At 39.5% G+C, this 16346-nt stretch overlaps 1 protein-coding gene across 5 annotated transcripts in view; it reads left to right on the top strand.

Moving 5' to 3' along the window:
• The first annotated feature begins 835 nt into the window (after positions 1-835).
• The window catches only part of kiz (kizuna centrosomal protein), a 34733-nt gene continuing 19222 nt past the window's right edge, over positions 836-16346 (top strand). For 2 of the 5 annotated variants that reach the window (XR_008386772.1, XM_053632964.1), the window contains exons 1-6: positions 836-1271; positions 4428-4490; positions 5516-5678; positions 8941-9021; positions 10956-11475; positions 13446-13653. Coding sequence is in view for 4 of the 5 variants with exons in the window: in XM_053632964.1 (XP_053488939.1) it covers positions 1207-1271; positions 4428-4490; positions 5516-5678; positions 8941-9021; positions 10956-11475; positions 13446-13653 (1100 nt within the window). In the remaining variant the exon portion in view is untranslated. Of the gene's footprint in view, positions 1272-4427; positions 4491-4968; positions 5123-5515; positions 5679-8940; positions 9022-10955; positions 11476-13445; positions 13654-16346 lie in introns of those variants that run through there. The other 3 variants (XM_053632963.1, XM_053632965.1, XM_053632966.1) reach the window with 3 other exon arrangements.

Here is a 16346-nt window from a genome sequence, read left to right as displayed (position 1 = left end):
TGTCATGTTATCTGCTGGTGTTGGTCCACTGTGTTTTCTCAAGTCGAGAGTCAATGCATCATCTACCAGGAGATTTTAGAGCACTTCATGCTTCTATCTGCTGACAAGCTTTATGGAGATGCTGATTTCCTTTTCCAGCAGGACTCGGCACTTGCCCACAGTGCCAAAACTACTAGTAACTGGTTTGCTGAGCATGGTATTACTGTGCTTGATTGGCCAGCCAACTCGCCTGACCTGAACCCCATAGAGAATCTCTGAGAGACACCAGACCCTACAATACAGACGAGCTGAAGGCCGCTATCAAAGCAACCTGGGCTTCCAGAACACCTCAGCAGTGCCACAGGCTGATTGCCTCCATGCCACGCCGCATTGATGTAGTAATTCATGCAAAAGGATTAAAGCCCTGATCAAGTATTAAGTACATACATTAACATACTTTTCAGAAGGTCGACATTTCTGTATTATAAATTATATATTTTAATATTTTAAGATACTGGATTTTTGATTTCCATGACCTGTAAGCCGTAATCATCAAGATTAAAACAAAAAAGGCTTGAAATATTTCACTTTATGTGTAATGGCTCTAGAAAATATGAAAGTTACACTTTTTGAATTAAAATACGGGGGAAAGAATGAAATTTTCCACGATATTCAGATTTTTTTTAGATGCACCTGTACATGACTGAAAATCGTGTTCATGTGAGGCGCGCGCGCAGACACAACACATGTTAAATGTTCTCCTTTAATATGAAGTTCACTGTGCCATTTGTAAGAAATATAAAAGAAAGCTTCAGAAAGACACTCTGATATTAAGAAACGTTCTATTTTTGAGGAGCGATAAAAAGCTAAATTGTAAAAAAGAACAAAAACAATACAGTTGTATATATCCTTGCAAATGACTGTTTATACTATATCCTCGCTTAATATGAAATCACTTCACTGCCTCATTTTAAGAAATATGAAAGAAAACAACAGAGCTGGATTTGTTTTTTTACCCAAGCGCCTAGTAGTTACCGTAAAACCCCGTATATAATCGCATAGTAGTTTGTAAGAGCCGCTGTGCGCGTGTGTGCGTGCGCGCGCGCGGCAGTACACATGGCAACCGCTGCTAACACCAGCTTAGACTCACTGTTTAGCTGCGGTTTGGAGTACAGCTAAGGCTACTGTGCTAGCTCGCTTGCGTGTGCAGGTTTCAGCTAACCTGTAATGGCTTTTTGCACTTCCGAATACTTCGAAACTATTGGATCTATTCAGAACACTATACACGAAAGGTAAGAAGGTGCATACATCATTTCAGCTGGCTAACAAAGCTGTCTAAGAAGAGGCAAAGCGAGGCAGAGTCAAGACCTGCCTAAGAAGTCAGTGTGTGATACACCGGTTAAACCAGGTTTACTGAAGGAAACTAGCTAGCACAGCTTTGCTAACTGGTCAAATTTGCCGTTGCTTAGCAATGTGCTTCTGTACAGTTAGCTAGTTAACGTTTGTTTGGGGAAAGTGACTTTACTAAGCTGTTAGCTAACTAGCCTCCTGTATAGTGTATCACTACAGTTCAAGTTTGAAGTAGATGGAGTTTACTGACTTAACTACGCAGAACTATAAACGAGTGTTTAAACGCGAGAAGGTGGAAAACAGGATGGTGTTTACAGGTTCTCTGTACATCAGCGTGTTTACAGGTTCTCTGTACATCAGCGTGTTTACAGGTTCTCTGTACATCAGCGTGTTTACAGGTTCTCTGTACATCCGCGTGTTTACAGGTTCTCTGTACATCCGCGTGTTTACAGGTTCTCTGTACATCCGCGTGTTTACAGGTTCTCTGTACATCCGCGTGTTTACAGGTTCTCTGTACATCAGCGTGTTTTGTGTTTACAGGTTCTCTGTACATCAGTGTGTTTACAGGTTCTCTGTACATCAGCGTGTTTGGTGTTTACAGGTTCTCTGTACATCAGCGTGTTTGGTGTTTACAGGTTCTCTGTACATCAGCGTGTTTGCTGTTTACAGGTACTCTGTACATCAGCGTGTTTGGTGTTTACAGGTTGTCTGTACATCAGTGTGTTTACAGGTTCTCTGTACATCAGCGTGTTTACAGGTACTCTGTACATCAGCGTGTTTACAGGTTCTCTGTACATCAGCGTGTTTACAGGTTCTCTGTACATCAGCGTGTTTACAGGTTCTCTGTACATCCGCGTGTTTACAGGTTCTCTGTACATCAGCGTGTTTACAGGTTCTCTGTACATCAGCGTGTTTACAGGTTCTCTGTACATCAGCGTGTTTACAGGTTCTCTGTACATCAGCGTGTTTACAGGTTCTCTGTACATCAGCGTGTTTACAGGTTCTCTGTACATCAGCGTGTTTACAGGTTCTCTGTACATCAGCGTGTTTACAGGTTCTCTGTACATCAGCGTGTTTACAGGTTCTCTGTACATCAGCGTGTTTACAGGTTCTCTGTACATCAGCGTGTTTGGTGTTTACAGGTTCTCTGTACATCAGTGTGTTTACAGGTTCTCTGTACATCAGCGTGTTTGGTGTTTACAGGTTCTCTGTACATCAGCGTGTTTGGTGTTTACAGGTTCTCTGTACATCAGCGTGTTTGCTGTTTACAGGTACTCTGTACATCAGCGTGTTTGGTGTTTACAGGTTGTCTGTACATCAGTGTGTTTACAGGTTCTCTGTACATCAGCGTGTTTACAGGTACTCTGTACATCAGCGTGTTTACAGGTTCTCTGTACATCAGCGTGTTTACAGGTTCTCTGTACATCAGCGTGTTTACAGGTTCTCTGTACATCAGCGTGTTTACAGGTTCTCTGTACATCAGCGTGTTTGGTGTTTACAGGTTCTCTGTACATCAGCGTGTTTACAGGTTCTCTGTACATCAGCGTGTTTGGTGTTTACAGGTTCTCTGTACATCAGTGTGTTTACAGGTTGTGTGTACATCAGCGTGTTTGGTGTTTACAGGTTGTCTGTACATCAGCGTGTTTACAGGTTCTCTGTACATCAGCGTGTTTACAGGTTCTCTGTACATCAGCGTGTTTACAGGTACTCTACATCAGCGTGTTTACAGGTTCTCTGTACATCAGCGTGTTTACAGGTTCTCTGTACATCAGTGTGTTTGGTGTTTACAGGTTCTCTGTACATCAGCGTGTTTACAGGTTCTCTGTACATCCGCGTGTTTACAGGTTCTCTGTACATCAGCGTGTTTACAGGTTCTCTGTACATCAGCGTGTTTACAGGTTGTCTGTACATCAGCGTGTTTACAGGTTCTCTGTACATCAGCGTGTTTGGTGTTTACAGGTTCTCTGTACATCAGCGTGTTTGGTGTTTACAGGTACTCTGTACATCAGCGTGTTTACAGGTTCTCTGTACATCCGCGTGTTTACAGGTTCTCTGTACATCAGCGTGTTTACAGGTTCTCTGTACATCCGCGTGTTTACAGGTTCTCTGTACATCAGCGTGTTTACAGGTTCTCTGTACATCAGCGTGTTTACAGGTTCTCTGTACATCAGCGTGTTTACAGGTTCTCTGTACATCAGCGAGTTCACAGGTTCTCTGTACATCAGCGTGTTTACAGGTTCTCTGTACATCAGCGTGTTTACAGGTTCTCTGTACATCAGCGTGTTTGGTGTTTACAGGTTCTCTGTACATCAGTGTGTTTACAGGTACTCTGTACATCAGCGTGTTTGGTGTTTACAGGTTCTCTGTACATCAGCGTGTTTGGTGTTTACAGGTTCTCTGTACATCAGTGTGTTTACAGGTACTCTGTACATCAGCGTGTTTGGTGTTTACAGGTTCTCTGTACATCAGCGTGTTTGCTGTTTACAGGTACTCTGTACATCAGCGTGTTTGCTGTTTACAGGTTGTACATCAGCGTGTTTACAGGTACTCTGTACATCAGCGTGTTTACAGGTTCTCTGTACATCAGCGTGTTTACAGGTTCTCTGTACATCAGCGTGTTTACAGGTACTCTGTACATCAGCGTGTTTACAGGTTCTCTGTACATCAGCGTGTTTACAGGTTCTCTGTACATCAGCGTGTTTACAGGTTCTCTGTACATCAGTGTGTTTGTTGTTAACAGGCACTCTGTACGTCAGCGTGTTTGCTGTTTACAGGTACTCTGTACATCAGCGTGTTTACAGGTTCTCTGTACATCAGCGTGTTTACAGGTTCTCTGTACATCAGCGTGTTTACAGGTTCTCTGTACATCAGCGTGTTTGGTGTTTACAGCTAACTGACTTACTGCTTTATAAGATCAGCTCCAGACATCTGACTATCTTCAGTGTTTGTAGTCGGGTACTGGACTAGCTATTACTGCTGTTTTGCAAGAACCTTGAAGAGACTGGGCAGAGAAATGTCTCTTAAAGCTCCAAACATAAGCTAATTCATTAATAAAGAGCATAATAATGTGTGTTTATAAATAATTTTTTTTTCTTTAGGGAAAAAAGAAGGCATGAGTTGGAGGAAGAGTTTTTCACCCACTCAAGATCAGAAGAAAGACTGTGAGTGTCTTGTTTGACTTATGTATGTGTGTGTGTGTGTGTGTGTGTGTGTGTGTTTTTAAATACAAATTGAAGGTTTTATTTAAATCAAATAAATAAACACACTAAAAGGGTCAAAATGTTTGAATTTCGTTGCTGAGTTTAAGCTTAGATTTAGGTGTTGGCCTAGCAATAATTAGCTGCTTTAATAATTGTCAGTGGAAGTTTCTCACAAAGATAATGATAAAATAACGTGTTTGCAATCCTAATTTAAACAATCCGCCATTGATTATACAACTAAACAAAATAGTTTCATTTTTTAGTTCAGACATCATGAAAAGCACTAAATTCTGAATAAGTGCATGATTCGAGATCAGTGTCTAGTAACACTGAAGATTTTTGATGTGGTGTACATTTTGTTGATGCACTTTTCTAACACTTGAATACGATGTTTCTCATGTTGTATGAATTGGACTTCACACCTAAACTTTTGTTTTAGGACAATTAGATAACTAGCCTCTTCTCCACTCGTGTATGATATGATGGCTCTTAACACAAGTGCTGGAGACCTATTTGTTTTTGTGCATCTCTACTAAATTCATGGACGCAAACAAACATTTTGCAACAGCGTATGAGCAGGAAATATGCAAGAGGTTAGTGAATCAGCCTTTATGATCTAAATACAGATTTTTTCCTTCATTCCCCATTTATTTATTTATTTATTTATTTATTTATTTATTTATTAAGCGAAAAAGCATTTTTGCCATTGAGTAGCAATTAAATGTCCAAAGCCATTAGCAGAAATTTGTAGCTAGTCTTCAATTAATTTAAGCACCATTTTTGTTCAGTATCACTCTTGCAATGATTGGCAGAAGCTGTTATTAGTTTCTGATCAGGTGTATATATGCTGACTAACTGATGCAGGTTGACACCAAATGCAAACCTATATGACATGATTTTTATTAAATCAACTCCAGAATTATTGACACCCTTGTTAAAGATTGGTAGAAAAATATGTATATATATATTTTCTCCCCCACCCCCAGGGCCAGGCTAAAATGCACCAAGATGTGGCACTATCATAGGGAGCTGTGTAAGAGAGAGCAGCAAGCAAAGACTCGTAACCTTGAGCTTCTGAGAAGTGCTGAGAGCCTGGTATTAAAAGCGAAGGAATGCTCTGTAGACTACACCGTACTGCATCACTTGAAGGTATTTTTCTTGGCAACTGTTCTGCAGAATGCTGCTTATGAATTAGATTATAAGAGCTGATATTTATCATATTTGTTGTTGTGGTTTTGAATTTCTCATTGACCCAAGGATTTTCTGATAGTCTGTCCTTTTAAAAAAAAAAAAAAAAAGACCCCCCCAGGTGTCCAAATGCAGATGTAATGAATGTTTGGTGTATGTTCTGTGATCCTGTTAATGTTTCCATGTGATGTAACATACTACAGTTTTCATACATGTATTGGGTGATGTGGTTTGAAATGTTCATGGTATGTTGATCTAGTATAAAAATATCATGGTCTTAATTGACCATTTAAAAATACACAGTCTGGTGAATCTATAATATATATAATGACACACACAGACAGGTGAATCTCATAAAATTAGAATATTGTGGAAAAGTAAAAAAAATCCCTGTAATTTAATTCAAAAAGGGGAACTTTTGTATATTCTAGAGTAATTACACATAAAGTGATATTTCAAGCCTTTCTTTTGTTTTAATCTTGATGATTACCTTCTGAAAAGTATGTTAATTTATGTACTTAATACTTGGTCAGGGCTCCTTTTGCAGGAATTACTGCTTCAATGCGGCATGGCATGGAGGCAATCAGCCTGTGGCACTGCTGAGGTGTTCTGGAAGCCCAGGTTGCTTTGATAGTGGCCTTCAGCTCGTCTGTATTGTTGGGTCTGGTGTCTCTCAGAGATTCTCTATGGGGTTCAGGTCAAGTGAGTTGTCTGGCCAATCAAGCACAGTAATACCATGCTCAGCAAACCAGTGACTAGTAGTTTTGGCACTGTGGGCAAGTGCCGAGTCCTGCTGGAAAGGGAAACCAGCATCTCCATAAAGCTTGTCAGCAGATAGAAGCATGAAGTGCTCTAAAATCTCCAAGTAGATGCTGCATCGACTCTCGACTTGAGAAAACACAGTGGACCAACACCAGCAGATGACATGACACCCCAAATCATCACTGACTGTGGAAACTTCACACTGGACTTCAAGCAACTTGGATTCTGTGCCTCTCCACTCTTCCTCCAGACTCTGGGACCTTGATTTCCAAATGAAATGCAAAATTTACTTTCATCTTCCCCATGATTGTGGTTGTGTGTACTGAAACAGAATGAGAGATTAAAGGCTTAGGAAACCTTTGCAGGTGTTTTGAGTTAATTAGCTGATTAGAGCTCTTCTCAGGTCGACATTTCTTTATTATAAATTGTTTATTCTAATATTTTGAGATACTGGATTTTTGATTTCCATGAACTGTAAGCTATAATCATCAAAATTAAAACAAAAAAGGCTTGAAATATTTCACTTTGTGTAATGAATCTAGAATATATGAAAGTTACACTGAATTCAATTCCAGAAAAAAATTACTTTTCCACGATATTCACTTTTTTTTTTGAGGGATGTGTGTGTGTGTGATATATGTAAATAATGTTCCAGTAGTAAAGTCTTTATTAATTGTGATCCATTTACATCTGACAGATGGGCGTGTCTTCATGATCATTGTACACATTGCTGTCCATGCATACTACATACACCTCGTTTTAATATAATATTGGACTTTTTATTATAATTGCTTTGTTGTTAACAAGTTGCACTTGTTCATTAATTGGTCACATGATCATAGCATGTATGTCTAAAATACCTGTGTTAGAAACTCAGTAACATATTTTAAACATTTGGAATTGTTGAGGCCTTTTAAATCTCGTTTATATTTAATTGTTCTGCATTTTAAATTCAGTTTTGTTTCTCAGAAAAAAACAAACTTAGTTTTGTTTTGGGTTTAGTGGGAGTTAATATAAAGAAAAGTGCTTCCTGGAGTGTCTTTAAACTAAAGAAAAGTTGAAAATACCCCCCAGGATTTGACGGAATCTCTTTTTTTTTTTTTGCTTGTTTATTTATTTATATGAAATGCTATTTTTGATAATGACATTTCCATAAAATCTCTTACATTTATCACTTTGTAATTTTACACAGTTCGATCACACACTATTACAGCCCTACATGCAGACTGTTTTTGCAACATGAGTAATAGTTTTCAGCTTCAATTCACCTATAATCCAGTATCATTGTCTGATTTCTCATCTGCGTTTGCCTAATTCATAAACTCTGTACGCTTTAAGAATAGTAAACACTCCAACACTACCATTTATCAAGGAAAATGAGAAAAAGAAAACAATGGCTGTGGTCGATTATCACTTTAAATTGAACAGTGCTCGACAGCTTAATAGCAAATTTGTTTAATTACACCACCCCAAATTAATTGCCCACTATTTAGATGCTAAAGTACCTCTGGAAATCCCCTTCTCAACAAAAAAAAGACAGCCTTTGTTTTAATGTGTCTAGATTATATTTGTGGATTTTTAATTAAGGACCACGTTGGATTTCTAAAGGTTGTTTAACATTATTGATATGATAGCTAAAAGCACACATAGCTGCAGATACCTGGTCAAATTAAACTTGCATTATTTGCTATTTATTGAAATAAATAGTTGAGTTACCAACATTCTTTGTTACAAAGACAGCACAGTTGTACAGCACAAATGATGTATACAAATCTGTCCTGTCTTCCTGTCACTGTATGTCTATAGTGCTGTGTGTGTGTGTGTGTGTGTGTGTGTGTGTGTGTGTGTGTGTGTGTGTGTATGTATAATTATTTAGGAAGTTATTACGAAAAAATGTCAAATTGTGCTTGGTTTCTTGTTGTGGAGCTGCTACTGTCTTAGGCAAATGAAGTGGCAGACAGGAGGTAATCCCAGTGTCCTCACAGCTGCCATTAGGCGTTTTAATTGAAATTTGGATTAAGACAGTCATTCTGACTAACCACTGGATTGATGAAGAGCCCTGGCAGGCAGTGTTAAGGGCACTCAGAGGGGAATATCCACACCAAGTGACTACACTTTCAGAGATAAACCTAATTCTCCTCTTTCTCCTCGTTTTTATTTTCAAGTTTACGCTGTAAGACTTTAAGTATGCGTTGAAGTGATGAGTAAACATGTGCTCCAGTGAAGTTGAGTTATACTCATTTATAATGTATATGAATTTTTCGAAACCTGGACAATGTAGGTCTTGGTGTTAAGGGTTGCCAGTGCATTGATGCAAATTACAGTGTTAAAGCTTGCTAATATGTAGGTTTTTTTTTTTTTTAAATAAGACATTTTTAAAATTATTAGTATTAGTATTAGTATTGAGTTGGATGAGCTAGAACATGTTGGTTAATTGCTAAATAGATAACATTTCATACAGCTGGAATGTAAAAATCGCATTGCAAGGCTTCCGGAGGAGGGGAAGGAGAGGGAACGCGAAAGAGGACTTGACGCACAAAAGGTAAGAGCTTTCCTAAACCATTATTTGGCATTTCAAGTTTAACAAAGCTATCTCTGCATTTGATGAGATATCACCAGTTCAGTTTTTTTCAGTGAAAAGAAAAGAAAGTGGGAGAGAAGAATAATAAGCTAGCATATCAATTACTCTGCAGTTCTTCTTCAGTAGACACTTTTATTTTGATATTTTATGTAGCATATTGGTGTTCAAAGGCTGCAATTAATTTACAATCAAAAGGTATTTGGGAAGTGCTTGAAGTAATTACTGTGATATTCTTGGAGCTGAAATGATCCCTTTTTAATTTTATAAAGTAGTATTGCAGACTTTAAACCAACATGTTACACATTTTTTATGAAGCTCTCGGGGAAAAAAAGAAGAACTTGTATTGACTACCTTTTATGCTAAGAGCATTGACTGCCTGCTGTCTTTTTTTAGCCTCAGTCTTTTGCTGCTACAGTTATATTAGCCATCTGCGATTATGAGCGGTTAAACTACGCTTCGGTCTGTAGTCCTGCAAAACCAAAATCGCAGTTATGTAGACACTACGGTTTTGTCACCATATCTGTGGTAGCACAGGTGTTTAATCCAGCACGTTGTGCTTGGGCCACAAATGTGGTTGAATCCTGCGGCTGCTTCTTTCCGTCACTTGAAGCGATTTGAGCGCTTTCAGATGAAATGTGGAAGACGGCTCATAATGACTTGGAGCATGTTGTCTCAAGCAGTCACTTGTGACTGTGGTCCCCCCCCACCCCCCCTCGAGCCTGGCAATATTACAATGAGCAGAGATGGGAGGAATCACTCCATTATGCATACACGCCACTGCTGGCTGTGCGCATGTCCCCGAGGCAGCAGTATTCATTAGGGGAGCTTACCAGCCTGAAAGCTGGGAAGCCATGATAACGGGATATGATTTTCATATTTAATACTTTCCTTGGAAGAGCAGGCGTGTGCCACAGATTGATAGAAGAATCAATTGCTACTTTAGCAAAACACTTTCTACTTTGCCCTGCAGCTAGCGATGAAATCACTCAGCCAAGAAATTAACTTTTCCTTCCTCTCTCTCTCTTTTTTTTTTTTTTTACACCACTGGATCTGCCAGGCAGGCCTTGCGGTTTACAGTGGATATTATTAAGCAGCTAACTGTTTGGTATTTAAGACCCTTATCAGAAGAGACACAGAAGCCACGCGTTTTGTTTATTTTGTGTGGCAGATTTTGCTCCATAGTGCCGTAGTACCATTGCAGGCATGAATCGCAGCATGGGAGTAAAACATTTCTGAAGATTAAGAAGTTAAGACAGAGATCTCAGTACACTCAGCTGAAAAGATGATTGGAGAAGAAATTATACCATTTACCCAAATTAAATGCCTTAAAAACGGCCCTTTTTGAAAGACTTTGGTTTTGAGTTTATTGGGAAAGGAGCAAGCGTAACCGGAGTTCTTTTCTTAATGTCTGGAACCACACCCTGTTGACTACATAGAGCCCTCTTTGGGGAGTCTATCAACATTAAAATCATGGCGCATATTCAGTGCTTGCCTGAGATCCCACAGTATACTACAATAGGTAGTGTTCATGTGTGTTTGTCTTCATGACTTCCAATAATTCTGGCATTGTCTGTAAGATCCTGTGAGAAAGATGAATACCACATACAATAAGGGATGTTTTAAAAATGTGGGTATAAAGTAAAGATTTATTTTAACACACTACTCTTTCAAGAATAGGAGATTTTGAAGTGTGCAAATTGTATGCAAAATACTACTTTTAAAATGATCCCACACACATGTATGCAAGTAATGTAAATATTATTTAGGGATGTCAATAATTCTTCCCATACATTTTTGCGAGAAGTTCTTCCAGAGTCCTTCATATTTCTCTCTCTCTCTCTCTCTTTCTCTCTCTCTCTCTCTCTCTCTCTCTCTCTCTCTCTCCAAATAATTAGCAGGAACAAAGCAGGTCCCTTTCTCTCAGCACTGGGCGAATGTCGTCTCAACCTGCTATCACCTTAATGGGTTGGCAACCCCTCAAAGACACTTTGGTGGAGGATGGCATCATGAGCGCACATTCACTGATGGAGCCAAAACCTAATCACCCTTCATCTTCTTTGCTACAAAGCAGCCCTTTGATGAACGCCCCAGTTTCAAAAGCCAGCGGCAACAAATCTTTATCTGATGACATTCTAAATTCCAGTGATTTCCCTGAAAGGCAACCGGTGTTCGATTGTGATCCATGTGTGAGCGAAATAGAGGTGTGCGGGTCAGGACAGCTGGCTTCTACTCATGTGACCTTGAAGGCATCTGGAGTGTGCTCTCATCATGGAAGCGCCAGCAGGCCAAAGAGCAGTGCATCACTGCAGAGCCATCTCAGCCAGAGTGCGTCCCCAGATACCACTCACTCAACAGGCTCCTCTGTGTGCAGGAACTCTAGAGAGCCGACACTACAACGTCATACACCTGTTCCAGGTTAGACATTTTGACATTTATGCTATGCTGGTTTCAATGTTCGTAGGCAATGTTCTGTTATGATTTGCGAACCATTATGTCACAAACAGAATAAACACAGGTTTACATTTACATCGACATTTATTTATTTAGCAGACACTTTTATCCAAAGCGTCTTACAAATGAGGAAATACAAGCAAAGTGATATATCAAGCAGAGAACAATATAAATAGTGCTACTATACAAGATTATTTTTTTAATTGACTGCTAGAGGAGCACAGTGAAGTTCGAATTCGGAGTTCGATGGAGTAGGACGCGAACTTGGAGTCTCCTGCTGATTTCGATTAAAATTGTAATAATTAGTGCTTTTTGGTCATATAATATATTTTGACTTATTCTACATCTTTTCCTTGTTTGCACTTTTAAATTTGTGGCTCGTTAAAATGTCTGGAAAGAATACGAAAACCCGTGGTAGTATTCAGACACAACTGAGGGCTAGGGTGCGCGCCGCGAGCGAGCCCCCTTCTCCCTTTGAATCCGCGTTGCCGAGCAGTGACCCTGACTTCGTCGCACTCAAGCTTGAGTTGCTGGTTTCACTGAGGAAGGAGATTGCCGATATTTTTAAAAAGGAGCTCCAGGAGACTCTCGGGGGTGCGCTGTCTACTATCCAGGTTGACACAGCTGGCTAGTGATAAAGTTGCTACCGAGGCCACCATATCAACACTGAAAGGCACTGTTGTGGAAATGCAGCACGTGCTCTCCGATTGCACCGATGACATAGTTCACATGAAGACTACTATCAAGTCTCTCACTGCGACCGTGACTCAATTAGAGAATAAATGTGAGGATTTGGAGTCAAGGTCACGGCGCAGTAACGTTAGGATAGTGGGAGTTCCAGAGGGCGCTGACACATGTACAACCGCTGCTGTAGCGGCCTTGTTAAAAGAGGCGTTTGGTCTGGAGAAGGAGCCGGTTCTGGACCGGTCCCACTGGACCCTTCAGCCGAAGCCCAAGCCTGGTGAACGACCACGATCTACTGTGTGTAGATTCCACTATTACACTGACTGTGTTGACATTTTACGCCGTGCAAGAGAGATCCAGTGGATTAAAGTAAAGGATCTGACCATCTCCGTTTTCCCTGACTACACAGCCAAGACAGCCTGGGCCCGGGCCGCGTTTAACGAGGTTCGGCGTCAACTTCGTGGTATTGAGGGCGCTCGCTATGGAATACTTCACCCAGCTCGGCTTCGCATAACATATAACGGTGCTCAGAAGGACTTTATTTCAGCGGAGGAAGCAGGAGACTATGATATCGGGAATATGATATAGGAAACACTTGATATCGGGGTGAATTGCATCACCTATATAGTGGAGAATTTCTTTACTTTTCTTTTATTGTTTTTTTGCACTCGGCCTTCCAGCTCTACAGAATTCGGATTCTTATTGAAGATATTGTCGATGCATTACTTCGTCTAGATTTTGTGGACTTACTCCTCTTAAATCTACTTCTGTATTAATGTGCTTCTCTGTTTTGTTGCTCTGACCGGGTTAGAGTTTCTGTTTATTTAATTTTATTAGTGCTATTTCCTCAACTTTATGTGCTACACTGTTATATTATTTGTTTCAAGTCTTTAAAATGTAAGGACATTATATTTGTTAAAGTGTGCAGACTATTTATCAGATTTGAAGTCAGTAGGGGGCTTTTCTCTTACTGGAATTTGAATTTGAATCTCGGTCATGCTACAGCAATCCGTTGTGTCTCCCAATTCACATATAGAGACTGCATCACAACACTCAAAAAAAATAAAATAAATTGGTGTTGAAATGTTTTTATTTGCTTTCTCTGATTAGTATGTGCTGTTAGATGATGATCATTCAGACAGTAGACAGGAATTGGAGCTATTTAATCTTGGGAGGTTGAGCAACTCAGTTATTTGATCTCTTGTTAGATATTAAGTGTTGAAATGTTGAGTGTGTTTGTGTGCTTTCAGATCAGAGTAAAAGCAAAAGCTCCAGTATCGGTAGCTCTGATGCAGAGGTCACACCTGACCTTTCACTTGACTCCAGCAGAGATGTTTCAGCTTCACTTGGTGATGGCCTCCATGAGCAGCACAAAACCATGAAGAATGTCACACCGATTCAAGAGTCTAAAAATGGAGTGGAGTCTGGAGAACCTCTTTTCCCAAAGCCAGAACAGAGGTAGTGCTTTATGAAACAATGTCTCCAAAAAATTGTGGTACAAAGGTTTGCAGCAGCTGAAGCCAACACGTTTATTATTAGTGACTGAGAAGTCCACAAGAGAGTTCTTTTGAAGAACCAGGCAAACATAACAATTGCCAGCACTTTTTCCTGTTTCACTCCTGTGAATCTCTGTATGTGCGAATTCAGGTGTGTGTGTGTGTGTGTGTGTGTGTGTGTGTGTGTGTGTGTGTGTTTGTGCTCCTCTGTATATGTCTGTCTGTGGGAATTTGATGAACTAAGGTCATGCTTCATAGGGCTTCACTCATTGAGACTCAGTGGCAGCTTCGGGACATCATGTAGCATGTAGGGAAGGCTTAGACCCGATTTCAACATTATTGCCCTAATCCCTGATAATGCTATAACGGAGCAATTTTCTGCTCGGGAGAGTTGCTCACAGTAGAGTCGACAATTTCTTGACACTCTCTGAGTGTTCAGAGGAATGGAAGTGTGGGCAGCACTTTAGGAAAAGAGCCCATGAGATGATGTCCACCAGTTTAAATAATGTGGTTGTAGCGAATTGCTCGGCAGTGTATTCGATTCCAGATTGATGCTTGTGTTTTGTATGTGTATTACCAGCTGAGCTGCTTTTCATTATGGTCAGCTTTTATTGACCATGGAATTTAGCAGTAAATATTATATTTGATTGATAAATCAGGTTTTTTTTTTTTATCTTAAAAAAACTTTAATTGAATAGTAACCATTCTGGAATACTTCAGAAGACATTCCCTTAGTTTATAAGTCACTGTAGCCCATCTGTTGCTGTGCATAATTTGGCAACCTCTCCTACCACATCCATCAATGGAAATGGACCACTGCTGACCAGATGTTATTTAGGTGGTGATATTTCTCAGCATAGCAGTGACATTCTCCTTCTCAGATACAATGGAGGTGCTGGCTTTTTAAAACCCTAGTGGATTTACTATAATGGAACACACCAAAACTACACTTTTACACTTTACTGATGAAGTGTACATGGTGACTAACAGACATTGTGCATGGAAAAAACAAACTATAAACCGTATATAGTTATAATATGCATGGTGTACCTTATAAGGTTGGTTTATCTAATACCTTAATAAAACTTTTTTTAAAAAGGCAGGTGTATCTGCAGGATATCTGCTGTCAGATTGCTCAGTATATTTGTAATATTCCACTAAAAAAATATTCCCCCTGTAGTGAAACGTGTAGAAAACTGACTAGTAAGGGTGTAATGATACAGCATATCATATAGTCGCCTTTCCTCACTGATTCCGTCCAGGCTAAAGAAATCACTGCAGTTTTTGGGAAGTTCATATTTGGAAGTGGAGAATGCAGGATTGAAAACAAATCTGTCAGAGCTGTGTGACTCTGACAGCACAAACAGCTGAAAGCAGAATGGGGGGGGGGGGGGAGCCTTGTGCTTCAGACACACCATCCAGAATCATGCTAGTGATTTGCTTAGGCATATTTAATTTTGTTACATTCTTTAGTTTTGTTATATACTGCTAAGAGTCTGAATGGATCACACAATGACTGACATGACATTATTGAAAATGGAAACCTAAGGCCCATATTCAGGCTATTTTTATTTTTGTATTGAAAAGGTATTGTTTCGAGGCACATCATATCGTATCGTTTTGTACATCATTACAACCCTACTGGATTGCTATAGTGGAATCTTTTACAAACTGCTACAGTTTGCACATGAATATTGCCTCTCATTTCCATGTACAGTTTCTTTGACATCAGATGTGTCTTTTTTTTTTTCAGTTTCAGATCGTTTTATATGTATGCACTTTATTTCACCTTTTAATTAAATCAATTCTTACTAAGCAACAGCTTCAGATTTTACTAATGTAACTAATGTTTAAGTATGAATATGTGGCCTTGTGAGGAGAAGTACATATTAGGCTCTTTTCTGTAACTCTTTTATTCTCCTAGCTTAGTGAATGCAAACCTTAAATATGAATCTGAGCACATCCTGGCCTTTACAGCAATCTGCATGCTCTCTTTTTGTTGTTTTTAATGCTTGATTTGAAATCGTACAAAGGTAATACAAACGTGTCCACTAATCCACTAAATATTAGATAGCAAATTATATGCACCTTTATGATAAAGAAGAAAGACATCTGAAATAAATACAAACTGCAGTAGATTACAAAAAAGACCCTGTAGAATAAGCTAGTACATAATCAAATGTTCACAGCACTGTTGTTAGGAAAGGCCATGGTTGAATGGTTCCGCCAAATAAAACACAGAAACATGGATGCTCTGTCCATTGCTGAAGGAGATAGAGAGTTAGAGTAAAATTAGATTTTCCTCCAGACTGCAGAGAGACTGCAGCAGTCTCTCTGAAGTGGGCTTGGCCAGATGGCTTGTGCTCTACACCGCATCATGGATATAACTTACATGGGTGGCTTACTCCGGATGTTATCAAGAAACAACCGTCAAATAGAGACAGCGAATGTTCTCTGACCTCTGAACCAATTATAGACCATCATAGATTCTTTTTGGGCCTTTCATGTGGGAAGGGCTTGGGATTTGGGCCTGGCTAAAAATCCACAAAGACAGATATAGGATTAACAGTTATTTCCACCATCACCTGTGATTTAATATTTGTTGACATATTTAAAAAAAAAAAAAAAAAAAAAAATTTTCCCCAAAAAGCAAGT

This window comes from Ictalurus furcatus, chromosome 9, assembly GCF_023375685.1.
Source record: "Ictalurus furcatus strain D&B chromosome 9, Billie_1.0, whole genome shotgun sequence".
Lineage (NCBI taxonomy): Eukaryota > Metazoa > Chordata > Actinopteri > Siluriformes > Ictaluridae > Ictalurus > Ictalurus furcatus.
Note: the sequence above shows the minus strand (reverse complement) of the source record. Positions and strands in the feature narration are given on the sequence as shown.